General features: G+C 38.9%; 1 protein-coding gene across 1 annotated transcript; it reads left to right on the forward strand.

Moving 5' to 3' along the window:
- The first annotated feature begins 1,302 nt into the window (after nt 1–1,302).
- On the forward strand, nt 1,303–22,746 carry plppr4a (phospholipid phosphatase related 4a). Its single transcript, XM_079876177.1, has 7 exons — nt 1,303–1,689; nt 4,890–5,075; nt 16,397–16,526; nt 16,806–17,001; nt 17,800–17,857; nt 17,990–18,163; nt 19,135–22,746. Exons 1-7 carry the CDS (start codon nt 1,612–1,614, stop codon nt 20,638–20,640), a joined length of 2,328 nt encoding a protein of 775 aa, XP_079732303.1. The 5' UTR covers nt 1,303–1,611; the 3' UTR covers nt 20,641–22,746.
- Nucleotides 22,747–26,203: the final 3,457 nt, after the last annotated feature.

Raw genomic sequence — 26,203 nt, forward strand, 5'->3', positions numbered from 1 at the left:
TGTAAATGTTCATGGTGTATCTGAGCTGCATTAAACAGTCTTGTTTAGTTTAATTTAATACATCTAAATGACACTGCGTTGCAGCTTCTGTTCCACTTCTGCAGTGCAAAGATTTCAATAAAGATTTCATTTGACTGGTAATAGCCCCATAGTGTCTTCTAATTTCCTCTACTGACTTAAGAATGCATGTAAATAAAAATGTCACCTTATAAAGGTAAAGAAATACCCCTGGAAATCAATTTAAGGGGACAAATCACGTCCCTTGTGTCACCTGTGGTTGGAAAAAAGAGATAATTTTGCTAATTATCTAGCCCGGCCTATCTAACCAATACAATATTTAAGTGGCATATACCATAATGTTTTGCTGATATGCAAATTGTTTTCCAGTGACACGTTAAGCTGAACGTGTGTAGAAACACACGTAACACTGGGTTTGGGGCAGAGAAAATCATGATGGGATTAGGCAGACAGCAAGTAAAACTAGCCGATAATGTAGAGTTTGTGAACTGTTTAACATGCAGACGATTAATTGTTTACCATAACCTATTTGACTTTGCTTTAAAGCTTATACTAATAACTTGATAAAGTTGGATGTGGGCTACATTTTAAAATGCTTGCGGTCGCCACTAATCCATCTCTAAGATTGTCATCATGAAATATCCACTAGATGGCGTGTTTGCCCACTGAAACAAAATTCAAAGAGAAGTAGATTCGTGTTGGAGTTGTGCTATTTCTCATTTCTCTCTGAATGGGTTTAGGAGAACATTTAAGAAAACCCTGAGTTATATAGGCTACTGAATAAAAAAAAAATTGTCAATTGTTGGCTAGTTATGTAGAACTCCAGACAGATTCTCATTTTATGATGTAGGCTCTTATTATCACTTTATGCATATTTGACAGAAGGACATGTTTGTATATGAGGTCTGAGATGTTTATTTTAAGTCCAGTGGTCCTTGGCGCACTGCAAAATTCGTACTGGATTGTTTCATGTTGAATGCAATATTTACACATATTGTTGAGACTCCAAAAGCCTACAAAAAACGGCATTTGTAATTTTCATGTCTATTAAAAGACCAGCGGTGGATATGAGGTATTTTACATGCCTAAATGCTTCCAGTGTATTTATGGCTGGGAAAAATCATTACAGAGTTATATAGGCTATATAATCAGCTTACACCCTCTCTGAGCCGTATTTGAGCCATTTGACAATCATGATAGTGTGAACAAGCGTGAACGCCCCCACCTCTCACACACACACACGTGCGCGCGCTTCTGGTGAAAATGGGTTTTTAGCACACCTCTGACGTCATCTGGTCAGCATATTGCCTCTAATCAGAAGGTTTGAGTGTTGCTTTGAAACATTAATCGCTGTTGGACACTGTTAAGATCTCCATCGGCGCGTCCTCAGGGGATGGTGATTGTGTTGTCATGGTTTCAGTCATGATGTCGCCAGGTTTGAGACAGCATCTTTCCGTGTGTCTGTATCCGCAGTAAAGGCGCACTTGGGGATGGAGAAAGCGACAGCCTGAAGGAGCGCATTTACTGCACAAGGGGACAAATTCACTATTCCTCTCTTCACGCACCGCGTTATAAAGGGACGTACCGTTTATCATGTCTGCGAAGGAAAGACTCAAAGGCAGGATGACCAAAGACAGCGTTACCTTGCTGCCGTGCTTTTATTTCGTGGAGGTAAGTGAGTCTAGTAGCCTGCATATTGACAGAGATGTTTCTTGTGTATTATGTCTGACTAATAGACGAGAGTTAAGGGTATGATGGTCTTCCTTCACGCGATGGTCACGTTCGAAATCAAAGCAATCGAGCGGATTGGAACCACAGTCTGTGTTCATTCTGCATGACTGCTCGTTAACTTTACATAGGCATGCAGATATGGTCATGAGAAGGACAAAATGCATTGCACTTGTTGTATGTCATGTTAATGTTATGGGGAAGCCAGCAAACAATTGTTTGCTGGCTTTTGCGCATCAAGTTTGGCTTGCTTCTTGTCAGCCATTCAAAAACACTATTTTCCTGATTATAAGGTGCAGTATTCATTGGTATAGGCAACATGGCCTTAGTAAAGTATTACTTCAAAGTCAAGGTAAAAGGGAATCATCCATATTGCTTATAAAACAGAACTGGAAACCTTCTGAAAAAAAGTCTTGGTAAAAAAACAATGTTGTCTATTACAGAATTAAGAGGGCACCATTGAGCATAAATGAGGTTAGAAAATAGGCAGTTATTAAATGAAGGCCAATCTGACGTGCCCTAGATATCACAAACAAATGAGTGCTGATGGCTGGTGTCCTGGAGGTAATGCTGGCAGTCTTTGATCTGTCTTGTTTACTTGTCAAGCTGCAGTACTGAATTCCCTATTTTTTTTTATATTGAAGAATATTAAACATTATGTTCTATGTATTAAACTGCATGATCATGAACGAATGATGTTGTCTTTCTATTCTGTTTTAAAAGTTAATTTTCATTTGACAATGTGGGTATGATGATGTAAGATACATATAAAAACCCTTTTCCCCATGTAGACAAGATTTGTGAGTGCCTGATTGTAAAAACTTAATGACTGACAATGCTTTACTCATGTTGTTGATAAAGGCATAACAATATATTTATTGATATTTACAGTTATATTTATATAGATTATCTATATCATTTTGACAGTGAGAAATATTTTATGATACATACATGCTCCAGATCCAATGTAAACCAAGTGCAAAAAGCTTCTGTAAACAGTTAACTTGGAATAGTCTCTGTTTTGTCAGATCAGACAGAATCAAAGCTCACTGGCTGCACTGACATTAATATCATGTCCCCAGGTGTGACCTGGTTGCCTTCTATAGAGTTTCCTTGCTGCATGCAGAGACCTTGTTTCTGTCCTAAGTGAAAAATGAATTAAAAACAGAGTCATTTAATCTGCTTCACTTCACTAATTTTGGCTAATTAACTTTCCTGTTTCACTAATGTTTCAGTTTACTAAATAAATTACAATATGGCCGTGAATTAGAGAGAGAGAGAGAGAGAGAGAGATTCTTTTGATTGTTCCTGAAAACTTCATATTTAATGTACACAATGTGCTGACAGATCTCACTTTAGGTTGTAATTTGCCATGTCAGCCTTCTACAGTACATGCCCGCATTCTTACAAAAAGTTTCCACAATTACTTATAATGATGTAAATACCAAATTGGTTCTTGTTCATTTGCTCAGCCATATCATTTTTTAACCCAGTTAATGCTGTTTGGAATAAAACGCTGTGTTTTGTATGTGACATTTAATATCAAAATATGATTTTATTTTGGGTTTTAGACACAGATGTGCAGATACCAATAGCCGATACCGATAAGCAGATTATTTCTGGACGATAACCAATAAATAGCTGATAATAAAATCCCATACTATTTTATATAAATAAATAAAAAATATTTAAAAAAAACACAGAAATCTAAAATAAAGTGCTTTTAAGTGCTACAATAACATTAAACCATCAAAACAATGTTCAGTATGTTTGTAAATACTATTAAATATCCATTTATGACAATATATTGATAAATAAAAAAAAAAAATCTCAAATATCAGCCGATAACCGATATAGTACCGATATAATGTGCATAGGTTTAAATATAAAGGCATGCATGTGCACTCTTGAACATTTTTATATGTGTTGTAAGCAACAAATGTTGTTTAAAAAGTAAATCGTTTTAAATTTTAATTTCAGTTGTTGCATTATTGTCATAAAACATGACAAGTTTTGATTACAACAAAGTTTTGTTCTGGTGTATGTGCATTATAAGTTGAGTTTTAGTAACTTGTAGAAAATATTAACTACAAATGTTTTAAGTTTAAAACACTTTTAATTGCAAGTCACTGTTTAACATCTGTACAGTCAAAGTACAGAATTAGTAATGGTTATGATTGGTAAGAGTATATGCTAATCAATCCAGTACAGTATCATAGAGGTTATTAGTATCTGTGCTGTAAAATGTAGCATCAATAGGAGTTTAGACCACTGGGGCTTTTTCTGCAGATGCTCTCCCTTTTTTAGAAGGGGGTTGATTACAGTAATTAAACCCCCTACCCCCACCTTTGATCTTCACGCTGTCCGTTCAAGTTTCGTAATAATTCAGTACGTGGCACATTTCCACTTTGCATAGCACAGCGCAATATATTTCCTCATTGGAGCACTGCTGCTGCTATGACATTTCCAGCTGATCCTTGTTCACTGAGATACTGTTGGGTGAACCGTGTCAATGACAACAGTAATTCTACGATATCTAAAGACGTTCCATGCATATTCACCTGAGAATAACCTTCATTCTGCCGTAATCACACATCTTCTGTCTAACCTTAGCATGAACCTGGTATCGTTGAAGTGTGTAAAAAGCCTTAAGGGATATAACTCCAGCATAGTTTCATCCAAACCCTCATTACATGTATCAGAGTATGAAGCTCGTTTACCAACGTAACGCTGATCTATTCTACACAGCCAGGTTTTTAGATGCAAGGATGCTCCCAATGCATTTCCTGCTTCAACACCAACAGCGTTTTCGATTAATGAGAACAACTTTTACGGATTGCGACTTAAAAGGATAACAGTGGATCGAAAGCCTAATCTGTTATCGCTGACATCCTAAGCATGAAACCGTGGCAAAATACAGTTCAAAAGTCACATGATCAGACGCAGTGCCTCCATTGTGCTATAATTGTGCTGATTACCTTGTCAATGGAATAATTACTTTCTATCACGTTTGCAACGGTTTTCAAGCCTGGGTGAGTCTATGGGACTGTGCTGTGCACCATTTGATAAATTTAGCATAATTTTATTGTTGTTCACTTCTCATCTTGCATATTTATCATATTCCTTCTGTTTTATCTCTTCAGCTCCCGATTCTGGTGTCCTCAGTGGTCAGCTTGTACTTCTTGGAGTTGACAGACATTTTTAAGCCAGTGCGTTCAGGCTACAGCTGCAATGACCGGAGTCTCAGCATGCCTTACATTGAGCCCACAAAGGAGGTCATCCCCTTCCTCATGCTCTTCAGTCTGGCTTTCGCCGGGCCGGCAGCAACGGTAAATGCCTTAGAGCCACTCTTGCTCTTATTTAGTTTAGAGGGCACTCTTACTTATTCATGCAGGCTTAGTGTTTGATCTCAGTTTCGATGGGCAAGGATGAATATTAAAGTGAATACTAAGTTGTCTATTTTTGATGGTATGACTCATAATATGACATATGACAAAATTACAATTTCTAAAGTTGAACGTGGCAGATGATTTTTAGCTAGCCTGGAAATCCAGACCTAAATCTAAAAGATTAATGGTCTGGCGTTGATTAATGAAAATCGGTCAGCTCGAGGGGCGGCACCAAGCGTGCATTTGAAAATCTCACTGCACGCAATTGGATAACACTACGACCAGTCACAACAATAAACCCCATACGCTTAGCTACCAGCAGAGCTAACTGGTAGTCGTAGATTATATTCTTACCGTATCCGGTCGGCAAAACAGCAAAAACGTCCTTCTTGCAAAGGAATGATTTGAGCGGCGTCTTCTGTTCCTGTTTTAGATAAAAAGCCAAGTCTAACTCGTTCATTGTAGCGGCCAAAGCCGTTTCAAACAACTGGTATTCATCCATAGCCATCTTGCAATGTTTATTAATGACTTCGACGTCACAGCGCTGTCGTCATCTGTTTAGCTCGCCTCTGGCCCACCTATATCAGATAACCCGATGTGATTGGTGCAGCTCAGATCGAGGGGCATATTTAAAGGGATAGTTCACTTTGAAATTAAATTTTGGTATGTTTTAGCTTACCTCAAGGGCATCCAAGATGTAGGTGTCTTTTTTTCTGCAGTAGTTTCAATTTTGATCTTTTTAGGTCAAACCGTTCTTGTCTGTCAGTCCCATAATGCAGGTCTGTGGTCACTGTCTCAAAGAGCATGCACAGAGTCCAAATTAAAACAATTCCCCATCGTCCAAATTAAACAATTCCCCATCGTAAGTACACATTGATGGCCTAAGACACGAAACGAGCGGTTTGTGTGAGAAAACGAACAGTATTTATATCGTTTTTTAACTCTTGTACACAGCCATGTCCAAGTGATCTGAGGGCGCACGCGCATCCTGCTGTGTGACGTGTGCGCAGACTGGTGCATAGATATATATACACTAGATGTCGCATTGGCTACGGCAGTTCATTGGAACGAATGCCGTAGGCAAGGCGGCATCTATTCTAGTGTATATGTATCTATGCACCAGTCTGCGCACACATCACACAGCAGGATGCGCGTGCGCCCTCAGATCACTTGGACATGGCTGTGTACAAGAGTTAAAAAACGATATAAATACTGTTCGTTTTCTTACACAAACCGCTCGTTTCGTGTCTTAGGCCATCAATGTGTACTTACGATGGGGAATTGTTTAATTTGGACGATGGGGAATTGTTTTAATTTGGACTCTGTGCATGCTCTTTGAGACAGTGACCACAGACCTGCATTAAATGACTGACAGACAAGAACGGTTTGACCTAAAAATATCAAAATTGAAACTACTGCGGAAAAAAAGACACCTACATCTTTGATGCCCTTGAGGTAAGCTAAAACATACCAAAATTTAATTTCAAAGTGAACTATCCCTTTAATGAGCATCATTACTCGACACCAGAGTAACTCGCTGAGCAAATTCAACTTGTGCTCTCGCAAGAACTCTGGATTTCCAGGGTAATTTTTAGCTGTATTTGGTCGTAAATTGTCGCTAGTTTTGCATGTTTTTCAAGTCAAAAGGCCTATGAAATTGCTTGATGGCTTTTGTCTCATCTTAGCCATGAACAATGATTTGCAGCTTCCTAGTCTTTTGCAGGTGACATAAAGCCGGGGACACACTTAACGACTGTAAGGCTGATTATGAATGTAATTTGATACTTACGACTGATCATGCCCAAACGTCAGAAACAGTTGCGTTCACTCGGTGTTCACAGTCTGTGTTGAATATCTGCTCTAGTCATTGGAAATGACTAGAACAGTCTGTAAGTGTGTTCAGTTCTGTCTTAGAATGATTCAGCTAGTCGTTAAGTGTGTCCCCGGCATTAGGGGGAGGGACATTCTCATTCTAGAGAGCGTCTGATTGGACAAAAGTCTGTGTAGTGTTGAATGAGTCATCAATATTTTTGACTAAGATGTCTTCAAAGCTAATAGACAGATGCCAATGTAAGCATAAACATTACGTAATTAAAGGTAGGGTTGGCAATTTCAGAGAGGCTAGCAATAGCAAGCTAGCTTTGAAATCATAAGATCCCACCCTCCCTTCAGAGTGCTCTCCAAAGCCACGCTTTCTTCAAAACACATGAACGCACACAGCAGAGTCTGCAAAGTATGGAGCCCCGCACATGATATGCAGGGAAAAAATAGTAGGCTAAATCGTGCGCACGATTTACTTTTTGTTCATGCATGTCATGTGCGGGGCTCCGTAGCAAAGCATCATGAGAGATGGCATTAAATTATCTAATTTCTCAAAGCACATTAGAACGTCAGGGGTTGCCATCTTGCCTGTCTATCTACAGCTCTGCATAACCTTATGAAACACACTGATGACGTGTGATGTCTGAGCGAGCAGGGTGCGCGGAGGTTTAGAAATACATATGTTGACAGGCAGGACCGAATGCAATGACTGGATGAAAATTTTTGGTCCTGAGACTTCCACAGAATATATATGTAAATGTTTTAATATTTAGCCCACTTTTCTTATTGATTATTATAAGGATGTGAAGAGAGTCTCAACCAGGATAACCAAAAGTGTTTATGAAAAACATTGCCTACCCTACCTTTTGAGTATAAGTTTCTCGGCTTTCACCTCATCTAAATTGTTGTTAGCATATATTCATCTTTCTTTCTTTCTTTCTTTCTTTCTTTCTTTCTTTCTTTCTTTCTTTCTTTCTTTCTTTCTTTCTTTCTTTCTTTCTTTCTTTCTTTCTTTATCTTTTTCTTTTATGCTCTTTGCCTGTCTCTTTTGCATTTTGTCTTTTCCCCAAACTGTCATTGAAGTTTTGATTACCGCCTTCCCAGCATGCATTTCGAGCATTAGCTGGGCGACAAGGCTCTAAGCCTCTCCAGGCATGTTGTTAGTGTATTATCAAGACCCTGGGTGATGAACTCATGAGTCTAATAGATTGTCCTCAATTGCTTTTCACCATCTGTACATGTTGAGGTTTACAAGAGTGTCACTGCAAAGGCAACTCGATAGAAATATCTCCAATAGCTAATTATCACATTTCCTTTCAAACTTTCAAAAGTTAGAAGTTTGGAAAGTGTAGCTTTTGAGAGTCATACTACCATTTAAAAATTTAAGGCCAGTAAGATTTTTTTTAAAGAAATTAATCCTTTTATTCAGCAAGGATACATTAAATTGATCAAAAGTGACAGTAAAGATAGTGTCATGATCCTGCCATCTAGTCTTTAATTTTCCCTGGTCTTGAGGCAGGATCATGACAGACCCATGTTTTATGTGTAAGCACATGGCCATTTGTTTGGGCTGTGTGCTTGCTTGTCTCCTCACGTAACCCCGCCCCCTTGTTATCCTCGTTTAGTCATCATTGCTTTACCCTTGTCACCTGTTTCCCTCATTAGTGTGTTTGCTGTCCTGTGCCAGTTCATTGCCATTTATTATGTGAAACCTACCGTGAGTAACCTGTTGAAAGTCTTGTGAAGAGTTTGATCTGTCTTAGCTGTTAGTTTATTGTTCAGTTTTATTTCTGAGTCTTATGCCGGGCGTACACCAAAGGATTTTCACAGTCCCAGACTAAAGACCGGCATTTTTTAGGAATCTTACTGGAGTCTCGGCGCGCTCCCGTCGTCTCGATCGTTAAATGTGAGGTGATAATCTGCAGTCGGCGACCCGATTTATGCCAGTCTTTCTCTAGTCTTTCATATCAAACATGTTTGATATTATCGCAAGTCTTAGCGTAGTCATAGTGACGTAAAACAATCAACAACCAATAAATTCGCTACCTTTGCTGTGAGTAGTGTCCATTCTCTGTATTCTATAGTAGATATGTATCTTTTCTTGTATTATGTACCCTCGAATATTCACTGTGAAACACTTGTTCATAATTTCAACACAGCATTTAAAATTATACCCTTTCAAGATATTTAGTTCAAACTATTGTTCTCATCATATAATGATATAGATTCATAACCCCCATATACAGTCATGTGAAAAAGTTAGGTCATACCATTAAATAGTCAACTCTTTATTAAGAAATGTTCACATAACAATGTCTAATTTGATTTTTTTTTCATTCCTGGAAAAGAAAGCGATTTATTGTAATTAAACAATATAAATTACATATTTTTACTCATCAAACTAAAAATATGCATAAAAATGCCTATTTTAATGGAGGAAAAAATTAGGACCCCTAATAACTAGTGATGTTGTTGAAATTACTTCAGTGAGGTAAAATTGTGGAATGGCTGATGTCAAAGTCCTTTGATATCTTTTTAAATCCTTTTCCACACTCATAAGCAGTGTGGGGGAAATATATGGGGGTTATGTACCCTCAAATTTATTATTTGTCCTAATTTATTCCTCCTCAAAAATTGCATTCTTTTAAAATTACATTTCACAGAGAGTCTTAAAAAGGCCTTCCTTATTTTTAAATAGTTTAGTTAAATCACTGGGTCCTTCAGTATTGTTCAAATTGTTATTACATGTCCATATGTTGAAAAATAGACAGGCTTTCGTGGTGTCCTATTTTTTTCACATGACTGTATGGTTGCCTTTATATAATTTAATAATAATGATAATTTATTTTTAATATTATTATTATTTTAATTATTATTTAATGATGATAATCACATAATTTGGACAGTGACTCCCACCCCCTGCAGAACACCATCACTGCACTGAGCAGCTCCTTTAGCGATATACTCCTTCACCCCAAATGTGTGAAGGAGAGATCTTATCTGATATACCACCACTGGCCTACCTTCAGAAATATTTTGGATCATGCAACATAATGTGATACATTATGATATCTAACTTTAGCTGCTTCTCCTCCATTTTTGTTAAATCACTGCTGAGCATGATAGGAGGAATTTGGTGGGAATAAAAAGCTAATATAATCAAGTTGTAGTCTTGTAAATAGTGTCACTACAAGATTCAATGTTTGTAAAATCTTTAGTCTGAGACTAAAAACTGTGAACCCCAAGTCTTTAGATGTGAGCTGATAATCTTATAAAGTCTTTTCTAAATCTTTTCAAAGTCTTTAGGTGTACAGAAAGCATTAGTCTAGTCTTGTTATGCTTTCTGTACACCTAAAGACTTTGAAAAGATTTAGAAAAGACTTTATAAGATTATCAGCTCACATCTAAAGACTTGGGGTTCACAGTTTTTAGTCTCAGACTAAAGATTTTACAAACATTGAATCTTGTAGTGACACTATTTACAAGACTTTTTATTCCCACCAAATTCCTCCTATCATGCTCAGCAGTGATTTAACAAAAATGGAGGAGAAGCAGCTAAAGTTAGATATCATAATGTATCACATTATGTTGCATGATCCAAAATATTTCTGAAGGTAGGCCTACAGTGGTGGTATATCAGATAAGATCTCTCCTTCACACATTTGGGGTGAAGGAGTATATCGCTAAAGGAGCTGCTCAGTGCAGTGATGGTGTTCTGCAGGGGGTGGGAGTCACTGTCCAAATTATGTGATTATCATCATTAAATAATAATTAAAATAATAATAATATTAATAATAAATTATCATTATTATTAAATTATATAAAGGCAACCATACAGTCATGTGAAAAAAATAGGACACCACGAAAGCCTGTCTATTTTTCAACATATGGACATGTACAGTAATAACAATTTGAACAATACTGAAGGACCCAGTGATTTAACTAAACTATTTAAAAATAAGGAAGGCCTTTTTAAGACTCTCTGTGAAATGTAATTTTAAAAGAATGCAATTTTTGAGGAGGAATAAATTAGGACAAATAATAAATTTGAGGGTACATAACCCCCATATATTTCCCCCACACTGCTTATGAGTGTGGAAAAGGATTTAAAAAGATATCAAAGGACTTTGACATCAGCCATTCCACAATTTTACCTCACTGAAGTAATTTCAACAACATCACTAGTTATTAGGGGTCCTAATTTTTTCCTCCATTAAAATAGGCATTTTTATGCATATTTTTAGTTTGATGAGTAAAAATATGTAATTTATATTGTTTAATTACAATAAATCGGTTTCTTTTCCAGGAATGAAAAAAAATCAAATTAGACATTGTTATGTGAACATTTCTTAATAAAGAGTTGACTATTTAATGGTATGACCTAACTTTTTCACATGACTGTATATGGGGGTTATGAATCTATATCATTATATGATGAGAACAATAGTTTGAACTAAATATCTTGAAAGGGTATAATTTTAAATGCTGTGTTGAAATTATGAACAAGTGTTTCACAGTGAATATTCGAGGGTACATAATACAAGAAAAGATACATATCTACTATAGAATACAGAGAATGGACAATACTCACAGCAAAGGTAGCGAATTTATTGGTTGTTGATTGTTTTACGTCACTATGACTACGCTAAGACTTGCGATAATATCAAACATGTTTGATATGAAAGACTAGAGAAAGACGGGCATAAATCGGGTCGCCGACTGCAGATTATCAACTCACATTTAACGATCGAGACGACGGGAGCGCGCCGAGACTCCAGTAAGATTCCTAAAAAATGCCGGTCTTTAGTCTGGGACTGTGAAAATCCTTTGGTGTACGCCCGGCATAAGTCTATTATTGTCGATCCTGTCTTGTTTTGCCCCCTCGTGGGTTTTGTTTTCCCTGTTTTTTTCTGTAATAAACGTAGTTCACTTGCATACTGTCTGCATTTGGGTTCATCTCCTTGCACCATCATAACAGATAGGGTGAAAAAATCAATACATCATGCATAGTTAGTATCACAATGTTTTGCATGGGAATTTTGTATTGATACACAGACACCAAGTATCAATCTTTGCAGGGCCTGAATTTCAGCTTGTGATTGAGTAATTGTGCATAATTTTACCATAAGCTCAGTGTTTACAATGCAGAAGATATTAATAATAGTTTGAAATCTTTTTTTCAGACTGTAATTTCACAAACAGCATGAGTAACAGACACGCACAGTGAGCTGTGTATAAAGGAAGCATATTTCTGAACATGGACTGCTTGGTGAAGGCTGAAATAAATGTGTTAATTTGACACACAAATGCCATCCCATTACCATCACATTACCTGATAGCTCACCTGTTACATTACTGTTACATACGGTTTGTGATAACGGTTATAGTCTTTTGAAATCATAGCCTACTTGTTGTTTGGGTTTGGCTCATAAAGTGATCGAGTTTATGGAGTTAAAGGGATAGTTCACCCAAAAAAAATTCTATTTAAATTCAATTCTTTAAATTCTGTCATTAATTACTCACCCTCATGTCCTTCCAAACCCATAAGACTTTTGTTCATCTTCAGAACACAAATGAATGAGATATTTCTGTTCCTCTATTGACAGCTATGCTAATTATTAATTAATTAATATCATTTCATGATGAATTGAAATAAGTGAATTGAATTTTAATGTTGTTGTTTTTTATTAATAGATCCGAGCCAAAAAAAGATAGCTTTATGGCATTGTCCCAGCTGCTTATGTATTCACAATGGCTTTTTCAAAGTTTGTTATTCCACTGTTGGTCTCACCAACATCATCTTAAAAAATTGCCTCGCTCCACCTATATTCATCAGAGAGCTGATTCGTTTAATGTTTAATGACATATTTGTTTCATCAACTCCCCAGCATGTCGCTTGTGTGTTTTCATCACATTAGGTGCTCCACCATACTGGCCTAATTAATTTTGCAAGGCGGCTACGCTCTTTTAATTGCTATCACTGTTGGTTATCCTGTGCCTTATGCATTTGTCAGCCACTGTAAATGAAAGGAGACTTGGGTCTGCAATGAAGCATGAGTACAAATCTCCTAAGGGTGCTCTGATCAGAATTTTTGGGGCCGATTACAGATAAACGATCAACCGATCACCAATAACGATTACCGATACCGATCATGGGGTCTATATGAAACCTTATTTTTATCATGTAGAATTATTTATAGGGATGTTCCAATCAGGATTTTACAGACATAAATTCAAGGCCTGAATTCTGGCATAATCTAGTCTTCCCTGAATTAATTAAATACAGATGAATCCTTACAATTAAAGTTACAAAAGTTACTCTTTTTAAGAACAGTGAGCGATTTTTCTCTTTGTCTTTTGTTGTTTGATTACCATTAATGACACAGACAGCAACAGGTATTTATAGGCTGCTGTCACTTTAAAGGATTAGTTCACTTCAGAATTAAAATGTCCAAATTGCAGTTTCAATGCAGCTTCAAAGGGTATATATATACAGTATATACTTTTTAACCACAAATGCTCATCTTGCACTAGTTCTGCGATGCGCCACACATTACGTAATCACGTTGAAAAGTTAGCATTTAGTCCTTATTCTTTGCACGTTCGCTTTGTAAAAACCAGGTTGGTACTTACTAGTACTAGTGCAAGATGATCATTGTGGTTAAAAAGATATATATATATATATATATATATATATATATATACAGTGAGGAAAATAAGTATTTGAACACCCTGCTATTTTGCAAGTTCTCCCACTTAGAAATCATGGAGGGGTCTGAAATTGTCATCGTAGGTGCATGTCCACTGTGAGAGACATAATCTAAAAAAAAAATCCAGAAATCACAATGTATGATTTTTTAACTATTTATTTGTATGATACAGCTGCAAATAAGTATTTGAACACCTGAGAAAATCAATGTTAATATTTGGTACAGTAGCCTTTGTTTGCAATTACAGAGGTCAATCGTTTGCTGTAGTTTTTCACCAGGTTTGCACACACTGCAGGAGGGATTTTGGCCCACTCCTCCACACAGATCTTCTCTAGATCAGTCAGGTTTCTGGGCTGTCTCTGAGAAACACGGAGTTTGAGCTCCCTCCAAAGATTCTCTATTGGGTTTAGGTCTGGAGACTGGCTAGGCCACGCCAGAACCTTGATATGCTTCTTACAGAGCCACTCCTTGGTTATCCTGGCTGTGTGCTTCGGGTCATTGTCATGTTGGAAGACCCAGCCTCGACCCATCTTCAATGCTCTAACTGAGGGAAGGAGGTTGTTCCCCAAAATCTCGCAATACATGGCCCGGTCATCCTCTCCTTAATACAGTGCAGTCGCCCTGTCCCATGTGCAGAAAAACACCCCCAAAGCATGATGCTACCACCCCCATGCTTCACAGTAGGGATGGTGTTCTTGGGATGGTACTCATCATTCTTCTTCCTCCAAACACGTTTAGTGGAATTATGACCAAAAAGTTCTATTTTGGTCTCATCTGACCACATGACTTTCTCCCATGACTCCTCTGGATCATCCAAATGGTCATTGGCAAACTTAAGACGGGCCTTGACATGTGCTGGTTTAAGCAGGGGAACCTTCTGTGCCATGCATGATTTCAAACCATGATGTCTTAGTGTATTAACAACAGTAACCTTGGAAACGGTGGTCCCAGCTCTTTTCAGGTCATTGACCAGCTCCTCCCGTGTAGTTCTGGGCTAATTTCTCACCTTTCTTAGGATCATTGAGACCCCACGAGGTGAGATCTTGCATGGAGCCCCAGTCCGAGGGAGACTGACAGTCATGTTTAGCTTCTTCCATTTTCTAATGATTGCTCCAACAGTGGACCTTTTTTCACCAAGCTGCTTGGCAATTTCCCCATAGCCCTTGTGGAGGTGTACAATTTTGTCTCTAGTGTCTTTGGACAGCTCTTTGGTCTTGGCCATGTTAGTAGTTGGATTCTTACTGATTGTATGGGGTGGACAGGTGTCTTTATGCAGCTAACGACCTCAAACAGGTGCATCTAATTTAGGAAAATAAATGGAGTGGAGGTGGACATTTTAAAGGCAGACTAACAGGTCTTTGAGGGTCAGAATTCTAGCTGATAGACAGGTGTTCAAATACTTATTTGCAGCTGTATCATACAAATAAATAGTTAAAAAATCATATATTGTGATTTCTGGATTTTTTTATTTTTTATTATGTCTCTCACAGTGGACATGCACCTACGATGACAATTTCAGACCCCTCCATGATTTCCAAGTGGGAGAACTTGCAAAATAGCAGGGTGTTCAAACACTTATTTTCCTCACTGTGTATACATATATATATATATATATATATATATATATATTCTTTTTTTTTTTAGAAAATGATAGTTTCGCTAGATAAGACCCCTTATTCCTCGGCCGGGATCATGTAGAGCTATTTGAAGCTGCATTGAAACTGCAATTTGGACCTTCAAACCGTTGTACCCCATTGAAGTCCACTATATGGAGAAAAATCCTGTAATGTTTTCCTCAAAAACCTTAATTTCTTTTCGACTGAAGAAAGAAAGACATGAACATCTTGGATGACGTGCAGGTGAGTAAATTATCAGGACATTTTAATTCTGAAGTGAACTAATCCTTTAAGACCTGATGCACGGATCCAAAATACTGTTATACATGTGTTTTGAGACGGCAGAGATTAAGAAGGTATTCATCTCTATGTGTCCTCAGCATGAGATTGGTTTCTGAGATCAGCAAATTGAGAGATTGCAGATTGAGTCATTAGAAGCGATTATCGTCCGATAGCAATCGTTAGCCGATCAGTCTGAGCACCCTTAAAATCTCAGCACAAATATTTAAGTTATAATTTTAACTTTTGCTCCATGTCTAATCACGCAACAACACTCTCTTGATGTTAAATCACCCAGCTGAGTTTTGTGCCTCAGTGCTGTATGGGTATGATGGCTGAGCCTGTGCTAGCAGGCAGCATGTGAATGTGTGTCCTGCTGGTAGCTCCAGCTGTTACGGTAGTGCCTGCTACACTCGAGTGCTGCACTTGACTGTAGGTGTGTGGCAAGTGTGATCTCAGGGGGGTATGATCACTTGTTCATCTCTTTCACTCTCTATCTCGTCATTCACAGCAGAAGCATTTACATGTAAATCTATGGGTTTCTGCTTTTCATTTACATGGAATTAACATTTTAGTCTTTGCATTAGTGGAGGCCTGAACGACTTACAAGATACCCCCTTCCCCTCATCGGTTTTTACAGTTTTGGATGAAATCCCCCTCATATGGCTATGAATGAATGGATGGATGGATGAGAGTGATTACTTTAATTGCAGTAATGGGGTTGATGTGTCAGTGATTCTATTAGAAATGCCCCCTGGAAGCCACGAGAGGAGGGATGGGAGTTTTATGACAGTGTTGTATGTTTGGGTAAACACAGATGACCATCTTCCCACAGATTATGATTGGGGAAGGGATCCTGTACTGCTGCTTGGCCAGAAGAAATATCAGCATCAAAACAGAGGCTAACATAAATGCAGCTGGCTGCAATTTCAACTCTTACATCCGACGGGCTGTGAGGTTTGTGGGTGGGTGTATATTTTTCTGCTCTTTGTGACTTTATAAAAAGCCATATAGCTTGTATAAATATTGTTTGGAATAATGCACTCTTGATCTTGACTCATTCTGTCTTTTTTATAGTCTTGTACTAAATTGAGTTTGATAGTAATAATGAAAGTTCCATCTATTTTATTAAAAGCTTATGAAGTCTACTTGCTACTTATGAAATCTAGTGTTTGAAAAAGGTGTGTGTGTGTGTGTGTCTGTCTGTCTCTGTGTGTGTCTATGTCTGTGTGTCTCATTTTCAGGGGTCCACGTGTTTGGCCTGTGTGTCACAGCACTCATCACAGATATTATCCAGCTGGCTACAGGATATCACGCCCCCTACTTCCTTACTGTGTGCAAGCCCAACTACACCAGCCTCAACACTTCCTGTGATGAGAACTCTTTCATTGTGGATGACATCTGCTCTGGGCCTGATCCAGCTGCCATCAACGCCGGCAGGTCAGAGAGCGGTATCTGTGTCATGTTGTAGTTTGTCAACCCAATGCATAATCAATGCTGCAAGAATGACCTTATGAAAAACTGGCTCAGAAACTCTGATAATGGAGTGTGGGAGATTAAAAATATAAGCAAGCAAAGATGATTAGACATATTGTGGCTGACCAAATTTAATTGGCCCTGCTGGCAACAACTCTATTTACAGTAAAGGTCTAAATGGATCGATTGATTGATATAAAATCATTGGTGTAAACAGTGTAGATAAATGTGAAGGCAGCAGAATGAATGTGGCGCTGTCCTCTGGCACATGGAGTTCCTGTAAAACCCACACAGGGTTGAGTCTTGATGCTTCACTCACAACATGACTGCCCATTCCAGCACACCCACTCATATCCATTTGCACAGCTCTGCTTTTCAATCTTCCACTAATTTCATGCACTCTCAATAGCCACAATTATATGTTGTGCAGACATTTTTTATAACGTAAAAATTGGACGCAAAGAGGGTCAGTGTGGTGCGTGTGTCCCCAAAGGCTTACACTACTGTGACGTGTATTGAAATGCCTCTCCAGAATATCAAGCAGACATGCATATCCAGACATATCTCTTGGTTTTATGAGAACATTCTTGGAAATCAAAAGCCCTGATTCTGTTTGCCACACTATAAGAATTGTGGCACTGTGGACGTGATCATCTGTGGCTTTCCGTTCCCATCTGTCCTTTAGCATGGTACAGTACCTCAAATGTGCTCAGTGTGAAAAAGATCTAATGATCTAACAAGGCGGTCTGTCTCTCTTTACAGGAAGTCCTTCCCATCTCAGCATGCCACTCTGGCAGCCTTTGCGGCTGTGTACATCTCCGTAAGTAATCCACTTGACTCATGGCACAGTTGACTCAAGCGATTTCTAACTGCTTGCCAAATAATCTCACTGTCCTTTCCACTATTAAGAATTTCCTAAAACTTCAGTCAAAAGGCTGGTCTCCTTCCACAGATGTACTTTAATGCCACTCTGACTGACTCATCCAAGCTCCTGAAGCCACTCCTGGTGTTTTCCTTCATCATCTGCGGCATTATCTGCGGCCTTACTCGTATCATTCAGTTCAAGAACCATGCCGTGGATGTCTACTGTGGCTTTCTTATCGGAGGGAGCATAGCCGTCTACCTGGTGAGTCCTACTGTCACAGCAATGCAGAAACAAAGGCAATATGAGGATGATAATTCATTTCATAATCCTATGACCGATCCATAATTCTCTATTTAACCTGAGTCTGGAGAAGAATCATAGAGAATTAGCAAGGTGCTATAAGACAATGCTGTTTTAATAGAGGTAAAAATAGCTCACACATGCAAATCCCTTGTGGCTCCTTTTCTGCTCTCCACCCACACACACCCCTCACATATCTCCCACCATTTATTTCGTTTTCTCTCACTCTCTCTGCTTACTCTCTGCTCAATCTGCTCTGAGGGCTATGTACATCCCATGGTTTCTAACACCGACAACAATGCCAATACACCTTTAGGAGGAATTAACGAAGCTGAGACAAATCAGTACATCAGGTCCTGGTTTTATTGTTTGTCAGGCCAAGAGATTAGCTTTGTAATGCTGTTTGATGCTGTGAAGTCCCACATTCAGAGTGTAGACCATAGACAGTATGAGGAAAGTTCTCAGAAGTTAATGTAGGCTCATAATGCACCTTAGTCTGTATGGGAACTGTTCTGACATAAAAAGGCTGTCAATCACTCAGGTAGTATTAATGTTGAAAATATGTCTTGGCAAAACAATTACTGGTGACATTGGACCTTAGGACAACTCTGTTAGGAAAAGAAAAACAAAATCTTCTGGTCTGTCGACTGGTCCTAGAGGGGTTTGGGTACTTTACAGGTGGTCAGGCTTGGTGTCTTGCCGGCTACTGAGCTTAATCAGCCAAACACCCACTTGGCCAGGCTGGGAGACCAGCTTGACCAGCTTAAACATCTAGAGGGTTTTTTCAGCAGGGAATACAACCTTTTGAACAGACTGTGCAAGTATCTCTCAGAGCCTTAATTTCATGTGCAAAAAAATAAGTTTTATGGCATCTTAACTTTATCGGCATTGATTCATTGCGGTAAAAATTCTACCTTTTTGCACTACTTTAGGGTCTGTATGCAGTCGGGAATTTTAAACCTAGTGAAGACACATCTTTGAAGACACATGCACATCCTCCTCTCCGGCAACCACAGCCACCACAGCCTCCACCACAGCCCCAGCCAGTGGTGCCTCCACCTTCTATGCGGGAGCCTCTGAGACCTCTACCCAACTTGAACACAGATCCACCACGCTTACTGCCACCTAAGAGCCTGAGCATGCGGGAACGTCCCACCTCGGCACGCTCTGAAAGTATCCTGCTACGTGGCCCGTCCTACAGAGAGAACTCCATGTCCAGCTTGAAGAGGGCAAGCACAGAAGTGGAGTGTATTACGCCACCCAGTCCTCTCTGCAAGGAGAGCTTTGTGACGTTCAGTAACACCCTGCCTCGCGTGCACTCAACCGGATTTGAAGAACCAGTGCCTCGCCGCCACGCCGCTATCCATGCCTCCATGGACTCCACACGTTCCAAGCAGCTGCTCTCACAATGGAAGACCAAGAACGAGAACCGCAAGATGTCTCTGCAGGTGATGGAGAATGAGGCTGGACCACTTTCTCCCCAGCGAAACATGGAGCTCCGCTGCAGCTCTGAACCCTCAGCTGTGGGCTTGGATGGTGAACTCCGTGGTGGACCTCCCGGACAGTACATGAAGCTTGCCGCTAGTGCTGTGCCATTAGCCAATCATAATAACTCTGGTGGCCTAGCTGGTGGAGCCAGGGTATCTATCCAGTCACGACCAGGATCCTCTCAACTGGTGCACATCCCTGAGGAGGCCCAAGAGTATGTGAGCTCCTCACCTCAGGAGGATTGTGGAGAGGAGAATGATGGTGGGGGAGGGGGTGGGTCAGCACGGTCGAAATGGTTGAAGGTGGCAGAGAAGAGCACCGTCTGCCGGACTAACAGCCAGCCACGTATAATGCAGGTCATCGCAATGTCCAAGCAGCAAGGCATGTTGCATGGTAGTCCTAAAAGTGAGGGCAGCACCGTGAGTTGTACTGGATCCATCCGTTACAAAGCCCTGATGGATCAGGAACCTAACTCGGGCATTGTTCGAGTGGAGGCGCACCCTGAGAGCAAGCCCGTGGTTAAACCACCATCCACAGATGGCAGTGGGTCCTGGAGGTGGAAACCGCAGGAGCGGGTCAGCATCCGGCAGTCGCTTGAGCTCAACGACCTGAACCGGGACTCTGAAAGCTGCGAGTCATTGAAAGATGGCTACGGCTCCATAGATGGCAACCGGAGCCTACCTGACATCAGCAACCCCCATCATCCCCATTTCCACCATCACCACCGCCAACAGAGTATCACCACAATCCGAGTCACACCGGTGGAAGCCAGCAGTGAAGCCACCTCGGAAACTCTCTCTACCACCTCCAGTCGAGACTCCACCCTACGCAGGAAAGGCAACATCATCCTGCTGCCTGACAGAGGACCTAGTCCGGATAACACCAGGAACCTGCCTCACTTTTTCAAACCCTCCCCTACACCTCCCCCCATTTTGACTTTCAAAGAGTGACAGAAGCCCCTTTCCGTACCAATCCTAAGAGTTGTCCCGCTCTCTGAACTCTGAAGACTGGAGGCTCTTTTAAGGGAATGAGTAGAGCTAGTCATTCTGGGTAAATCTACATTCCCTGACCTTTAGACACACATGAACTCTCCAGAACACATAAGGCAACGTTGTGCATTTTCAATCTACATTCTGTAGGTCTCGTTACGGAAACATAAGCACAAAATATCAAATTTGAGGCTGTTTGGTAAAGGTGATTGTTTGATTTGCCTTTGATTTTCCAGATTCATTTTGTTATCGAATCCATTGTCTTATCGGAATCTGTCTGTTGTCTCATGGCAACGTGGGTGCTTTTAAAAACGTTGTAAATTTATATATATTTTCTGAATATAAATATTTGTATGTATACTGGACCACTCAATCACATGCTTAAGGAAAATAACTGTTTTCACTATGTCGCTATGAAATATTTAATACGGTCTTTCAATCAGACTCATAGCTTTTAGACAATTAGGAGAATGTTATTGTGATGTTTACAGAAGGTTTTAGCGACAGCGTTTTAACCAAATGGATGTTTTGTTTGGTGGGCTTGTTTAACCATATGCACTGTGTGTTTTGGTGACCATGAATGAGCTATTTTCATTCAAACAGCTGAAAGCGCTCTTTGCTGGCATAGAGACAATGAATTTATAGAGACTCAGCCTTTGGCATTGTAATGCAGAGAACAATACATTCTTCAGATATTAATGTCGTATTGCCTTTGTGTAATATAGAACTGTTATTTGGTTCCACAGGCCAATGAGCACTATTTCACTCGTAAATATTGATTTGAAAGCCCCTGTATTTTGTACTAGTGTGCTTTGAGCACAGGTATAATTGTGTTTTATGGTCCATTGCTGTATGTTTACAGTGATGTAGTGGGCATATTTTCTTGGTTGTCCCCCCCATTTTGCCTGGCAGAATGGGGTTATATAGCTACTGAGGTGCGTCGTCGTCTTCATTGTTAAGCGTGTGGGCATAAACAAATGACTCATACTTCACTGCACATTGCAGAGCAGCATACACAATATAAGAGCAATAGGAGGCCCCCAAAGGTACTAGTGGGAATTCATTGCTTATTTTTGTAAACAACTAAAAAAACACTAATAATCATATTCATAGAGTGCCTCAAAAAGAACTACATGCCTATTAGCTGGTGATTACTTAGCTCCATCTTGCAGTAACTGTACAAAAAGTTGCTGCTGTAATTATTATGGTGAAGAATTGACAGCTGTTCATTGACTTTGCTTTAAATAACCACTGTCTGTGGCATTGGAAAACGGACTCACTCGTTGCGTATGACAAGTGCTGCATAAACTAAAGTTTTAATACAATCCACATAATAGACAATGTTAGGATTTGTCCTGCGTGGCATGTGTATTTCTAAACAGTTCTAAGCTCATTGTTTACATCCTTGTTAGGATCATGTTGTAATATACATAAATAGTGCCAAATAAGAATGTATGTTGAAAAAGGGGACTGATACATTTACCTAATTCATGTACAGTGTCATTTATATGATGTTGGGTTTTTAATTGAACTTAGATTTCAATTATATAGTATACCTATTTTAATGTGTCTGTTTTAAAAGAGTGAATCAGAACCAACACATTTTAAAGTTTTATATGTGCTTGTACAGTATAATTGTACCCCACATTATGGCTTTAACCTGTCCTTACATATGCATGGTGACTTAATACTGTATGTACTGTAACTAAAGGATTTGTTTCGTTTTGCTTTTCTTTTGTAAATGATGCCTTTAATAGTGATGGCTGGTACTTTCTGCGGAATCAACAGGATAATCCTAAAATCTTTTTACCCCTGTAAATAAGTATTTGTAACTTTGCCAGCAAACTGAGATGTGAAAGAGATCAGTGGGTTATAGTTTGAGTGTCACTGACACACTTCCTTTATTAGTGCTCTAAACCAGATCCGAAAAATCTGAGAAATGGTCTTTCAGTTGAACCCGTTGACAGATATTTGGAAGTTTTGCCTTGTTGGGGTTTTGTTTAGCATTGTATTTTAACTGAGGATATGTCTTAATATATATTGAAATAAATATTTGGTATCATAGCCAAAATAAGCATTTTTCCTTTATTTCCACACTTTCACATTGTATCATAAAATATCAAAAAGTATATCATCACATTGTTTATGTGCCTTTTGTGAAGTGATCTATTTCTTCCACATTTATAGGAAAATACACCTTCTATATGTGACAGTATATAGTCTCAGCCTCAAACGACATGCCCACGGACCACCCACAGTCAGTTCACTAAACATCTGATGATGCATATTGTACACAAAACTAACTGGCTCTGCAATTTTCTGTGAGTACGAGCACAAATTGTATCAGTCTGGAAAACAACAGTTGTTTGCAAGGTTAGTGACATCAAATCTTTGAATTATTCTCATAGATTTGTTACACTGTATATGTGTGCTTTGATTTCAGTTATTTTTGTGAAATGGTACTAATTTCCAATACTGTCCTGTCATGTTTTCTGCTATTTTCTTCTGTACAATCATTCAGAGCCATGACATTATTCTTTTTTTCTATGCTAGTCTATTATTTTGGTATAATAAACCTGCCCCTAAATGGGACATATACACAACAATAACTGTGATTAATTGTCAGTCAGGTGGCTCGGTTCCTGACCAGAATAAACTCTCTGCCATGAGGCCAGGTTTTTCGGCATGGTTGCCAACCCTTTGCAATGCAGTTTCTAGGTGTTCTGAGTGGTTATTAGCATGTTAGCATAATTATCCTGAAGTATTTATGGTTAAGTTTAATACCCAAGAATGACAAATAGTAATAATGATGCCTTTCAAAATGTCCCTGAAGTTGACATCTCTGAGCCAGAACCCCATTCAGCCAATGCTTTTATTACATGTAGTTGCACATTGTAAATGAAAAAAGTGGGGTACAGCTAAACAAAGAACCTGTTTTCAGCATCTTATTTCAGAAATTGCATAACAGCGGAAAGTATTTTCCCTTTGTATGTGTGCTTTAAGGTTGCTTCAGTCTTTCTGTGCTGAGTTGTAGTTTCCATGTCTTTGTACAAGTGTATTTATCCAAGCCTTGTCTGTCCTTAGGACACATCTAAAGTAAACGCACTGACCAGCTCTAACAAATGACCTCACATTATAGCTAGAATCAAAGTTCCCCTTCTCTCACAATCACTTCATCTTTATTTATGCCCTTTGCCAAGCTCAGTGTTTGGCTCAGAGTACATGTGGCATTTTGGATTAAACACATTCCTCTAGGAAGTGTTAAAAGCCGGGAAAGTGGGTCTGGTTAGCATTGCTGAATCCAATCAGTGGGTCCTAAGTAGGTCAGAAAGCTGACCTAAATTGAGGAAGAGATTCTCACTCCCCATCATTTCATACAGCATCCCCTGAAGACCTAATGCATTGTGTTGAGAGGGGAGTAGAGCGTGAATAGCCGTGTAATGTATCAGAGACTAAGACAACAAGGAAACAGAGACATCTAAGAGAAAAAGTGATTAATAGATGCCTGATCCATTACTTTCGAGCTTGTCATTGGGCCGATGCACATCATGTTATTGCCCTGAAGCGAAGAGCCATTGCTCACTAAAAATACTGCAACATGAAAACATCTCTTATGTCACCTGGCTAATGCAAACAACAGCACAGCGTCTGTTAAAATGAAGGTGAGTGATGTTTGAGTCCCTTATCATTCCAACATTGGAAAGTACATAGCGTATTTTTACATTTTCGTGTTTCTTCCATTTGTTCCATTAAATTTTCATTCAAACCTGAAAGCGCACATTGTGTTTATTCTCTGATATAGCTATCAGCATGTCATCTGGCAGAAAATAACACTGCGTGTATACATCCAAACCATCTGTCTCCTATAGATTGCTTAACAAAATGGGCAAGGAACATGGGTTTATCAAATATACCAGCAGATTGTCTATAATAAGATGATTTCAGTGTAGTATTAATGTGCTCTTTTTTTGCATTATGCTGTCTTATTTCAAGACTTTGAAGAGACTAATTTTGGTTTTCAAAAAAGGAGATATTTATCTGAATAATTGCCAGTGTTATCTGAATGTGAACTGATGGTTTAGAAGTTGATCTGCATCTAGATTAGACTAGATAATGTGTTACTTTCTATCAATACAGGACTGCAACTAGCTGAACCCAAGTGCTCTTTTTATGATTTCTCTACAAATGGCCCATCAATTCACCTTATAATGTCTCAGCTTTCAACAACAAAAACTTTTGAGATTATACATGCAAGAACGTCTAAACTTGCTTTGCATGATCTAAGCAATGTTTTTTTTTTATTTGAGGACAGCCTGAATGCAGTACACAGAGGGAGACAGATGGAGGGGTCATCTGGCAAAGATAATGCATCCACAGATCAGCTCCAAGGGGGAGAGACAATGTCAAGTTCATTTCATGGCTGTCAGGCACGACCTGTCAAGGTAATGTCAAGGTGGTTCCTCCAACAGAGAGGGACAGACATGACTGTCAAATAAAGCCTTCACACAGCAGACATCTCGTTATACTTTGGATATTCTGGACTACATTGTATGTTGCATTAGACCATATTAACAGGTAACAGTGGCAGCACATAAATATTCTTTGTTCTTTTGATGCCCTATAACCCAGAATGCGACTTGTTGTCGGTTTACAAGGCACCATTATGTCACATCTAATGATGCATAAAAAATAACCAAGCAAATATTTGATGACTGTGCTAATTTATCAGCAGAAATGCAACTTTAAAGGGAAAGTTCACCCAAAAAGGACAAATTTGTCATTTACTCACACTTATACTGTTAAACACATACTTTTATTTTAATGAAACCTGAAAGGTTTCTATCTATTCACTTATAGTCTTAATCCTGTAATATAGTCTCAGTCCTGTGAATATATACAGTGCTATGCATAAGTTTAGACACCCATGCTAAAGTTGACTAAAAAGAGGAATAAAAAATCATCTTTTGGAAATTTTGGAAATGCCAATCTCTAGGTATGGTGAAGGCTATGTGATGATGTGGGGCTATTTTAATTCCAAAGGCCAAGGGAACTTTATCAGGATGCATAGTATCCTGGATCCATGAAGTAACTGGCCTTTAAAAATAAAAATCTGCCTGCCTCTATGGGAATTTAACATAGGGGTGTCCAAACTTATGCACCCTGTATTTTAAGGAAGAACATTTATTTATTTACGATACATTATTCATTCACAAAGAAAATTGGTGTCCTTAAAGGTTGGATTTTTCCCAATTTTTTTTTAATTAAGGCATTAAGTTCATTTTCCAAAAGATGATTTTTTATTCCTCTTTTTAGTCAACTTTAGCATGGGTGTCTAAACTTATGCATAGCACTGTAAGATCGCTTTATATTAACATATTTCATTTAAGCTTTTTTTTTACATCTAAACAATAGTCAACGCATATATAGAGAGCACATCAAATATGGTAAGCACGGAAGTTCAAACGCAAACCAATGAGTTTTATTTTAAAGTGTGATGCAGGCACATTTGAGCTTCCATGTTTAC

The sequence above is a fragment of the Squalius cephalus genome (assembly GCF_949319135.1).
Source record: "Squalius cephalus genome assembly, chromosome: 7".
In the NCBI taxonomy this organism is placed as follows: domain Eukaryota; kingdom Metazoa; phylum Chordata; class Actinopteri; order Cypriniformes; family Leuciscidae; genus Squalius; species Squalius cephalus.

What these genes read in the sequence shown, in the direction of transcription:
- plppr4a (XM_079876177.1), top strand. Translation starts at nt 1,612, where the DNA reads ATGTCTGCGAAGGAAAGACTCAAAGGCAGGATGACCAAAGACAGCGTT. An exon ending in ACGGGCTGTGAGGTTTGTGG is followed by an intron (nt 16,527 to 16,805) that starts GTGGGTGTATAT and finishes TCTCATTTTCAG; the next exon opens with GGGTCCACGTGTTTGGCCTG. An exon ending in TTGCGGCTGTGTACATCTCC is followed by an intron (nt 17,858 to 17,989) that starts GTAAGTAATCCA and finishes CTCCTTCCACAG; the next exon opens with ATGTACTTTAATGCCACTCT.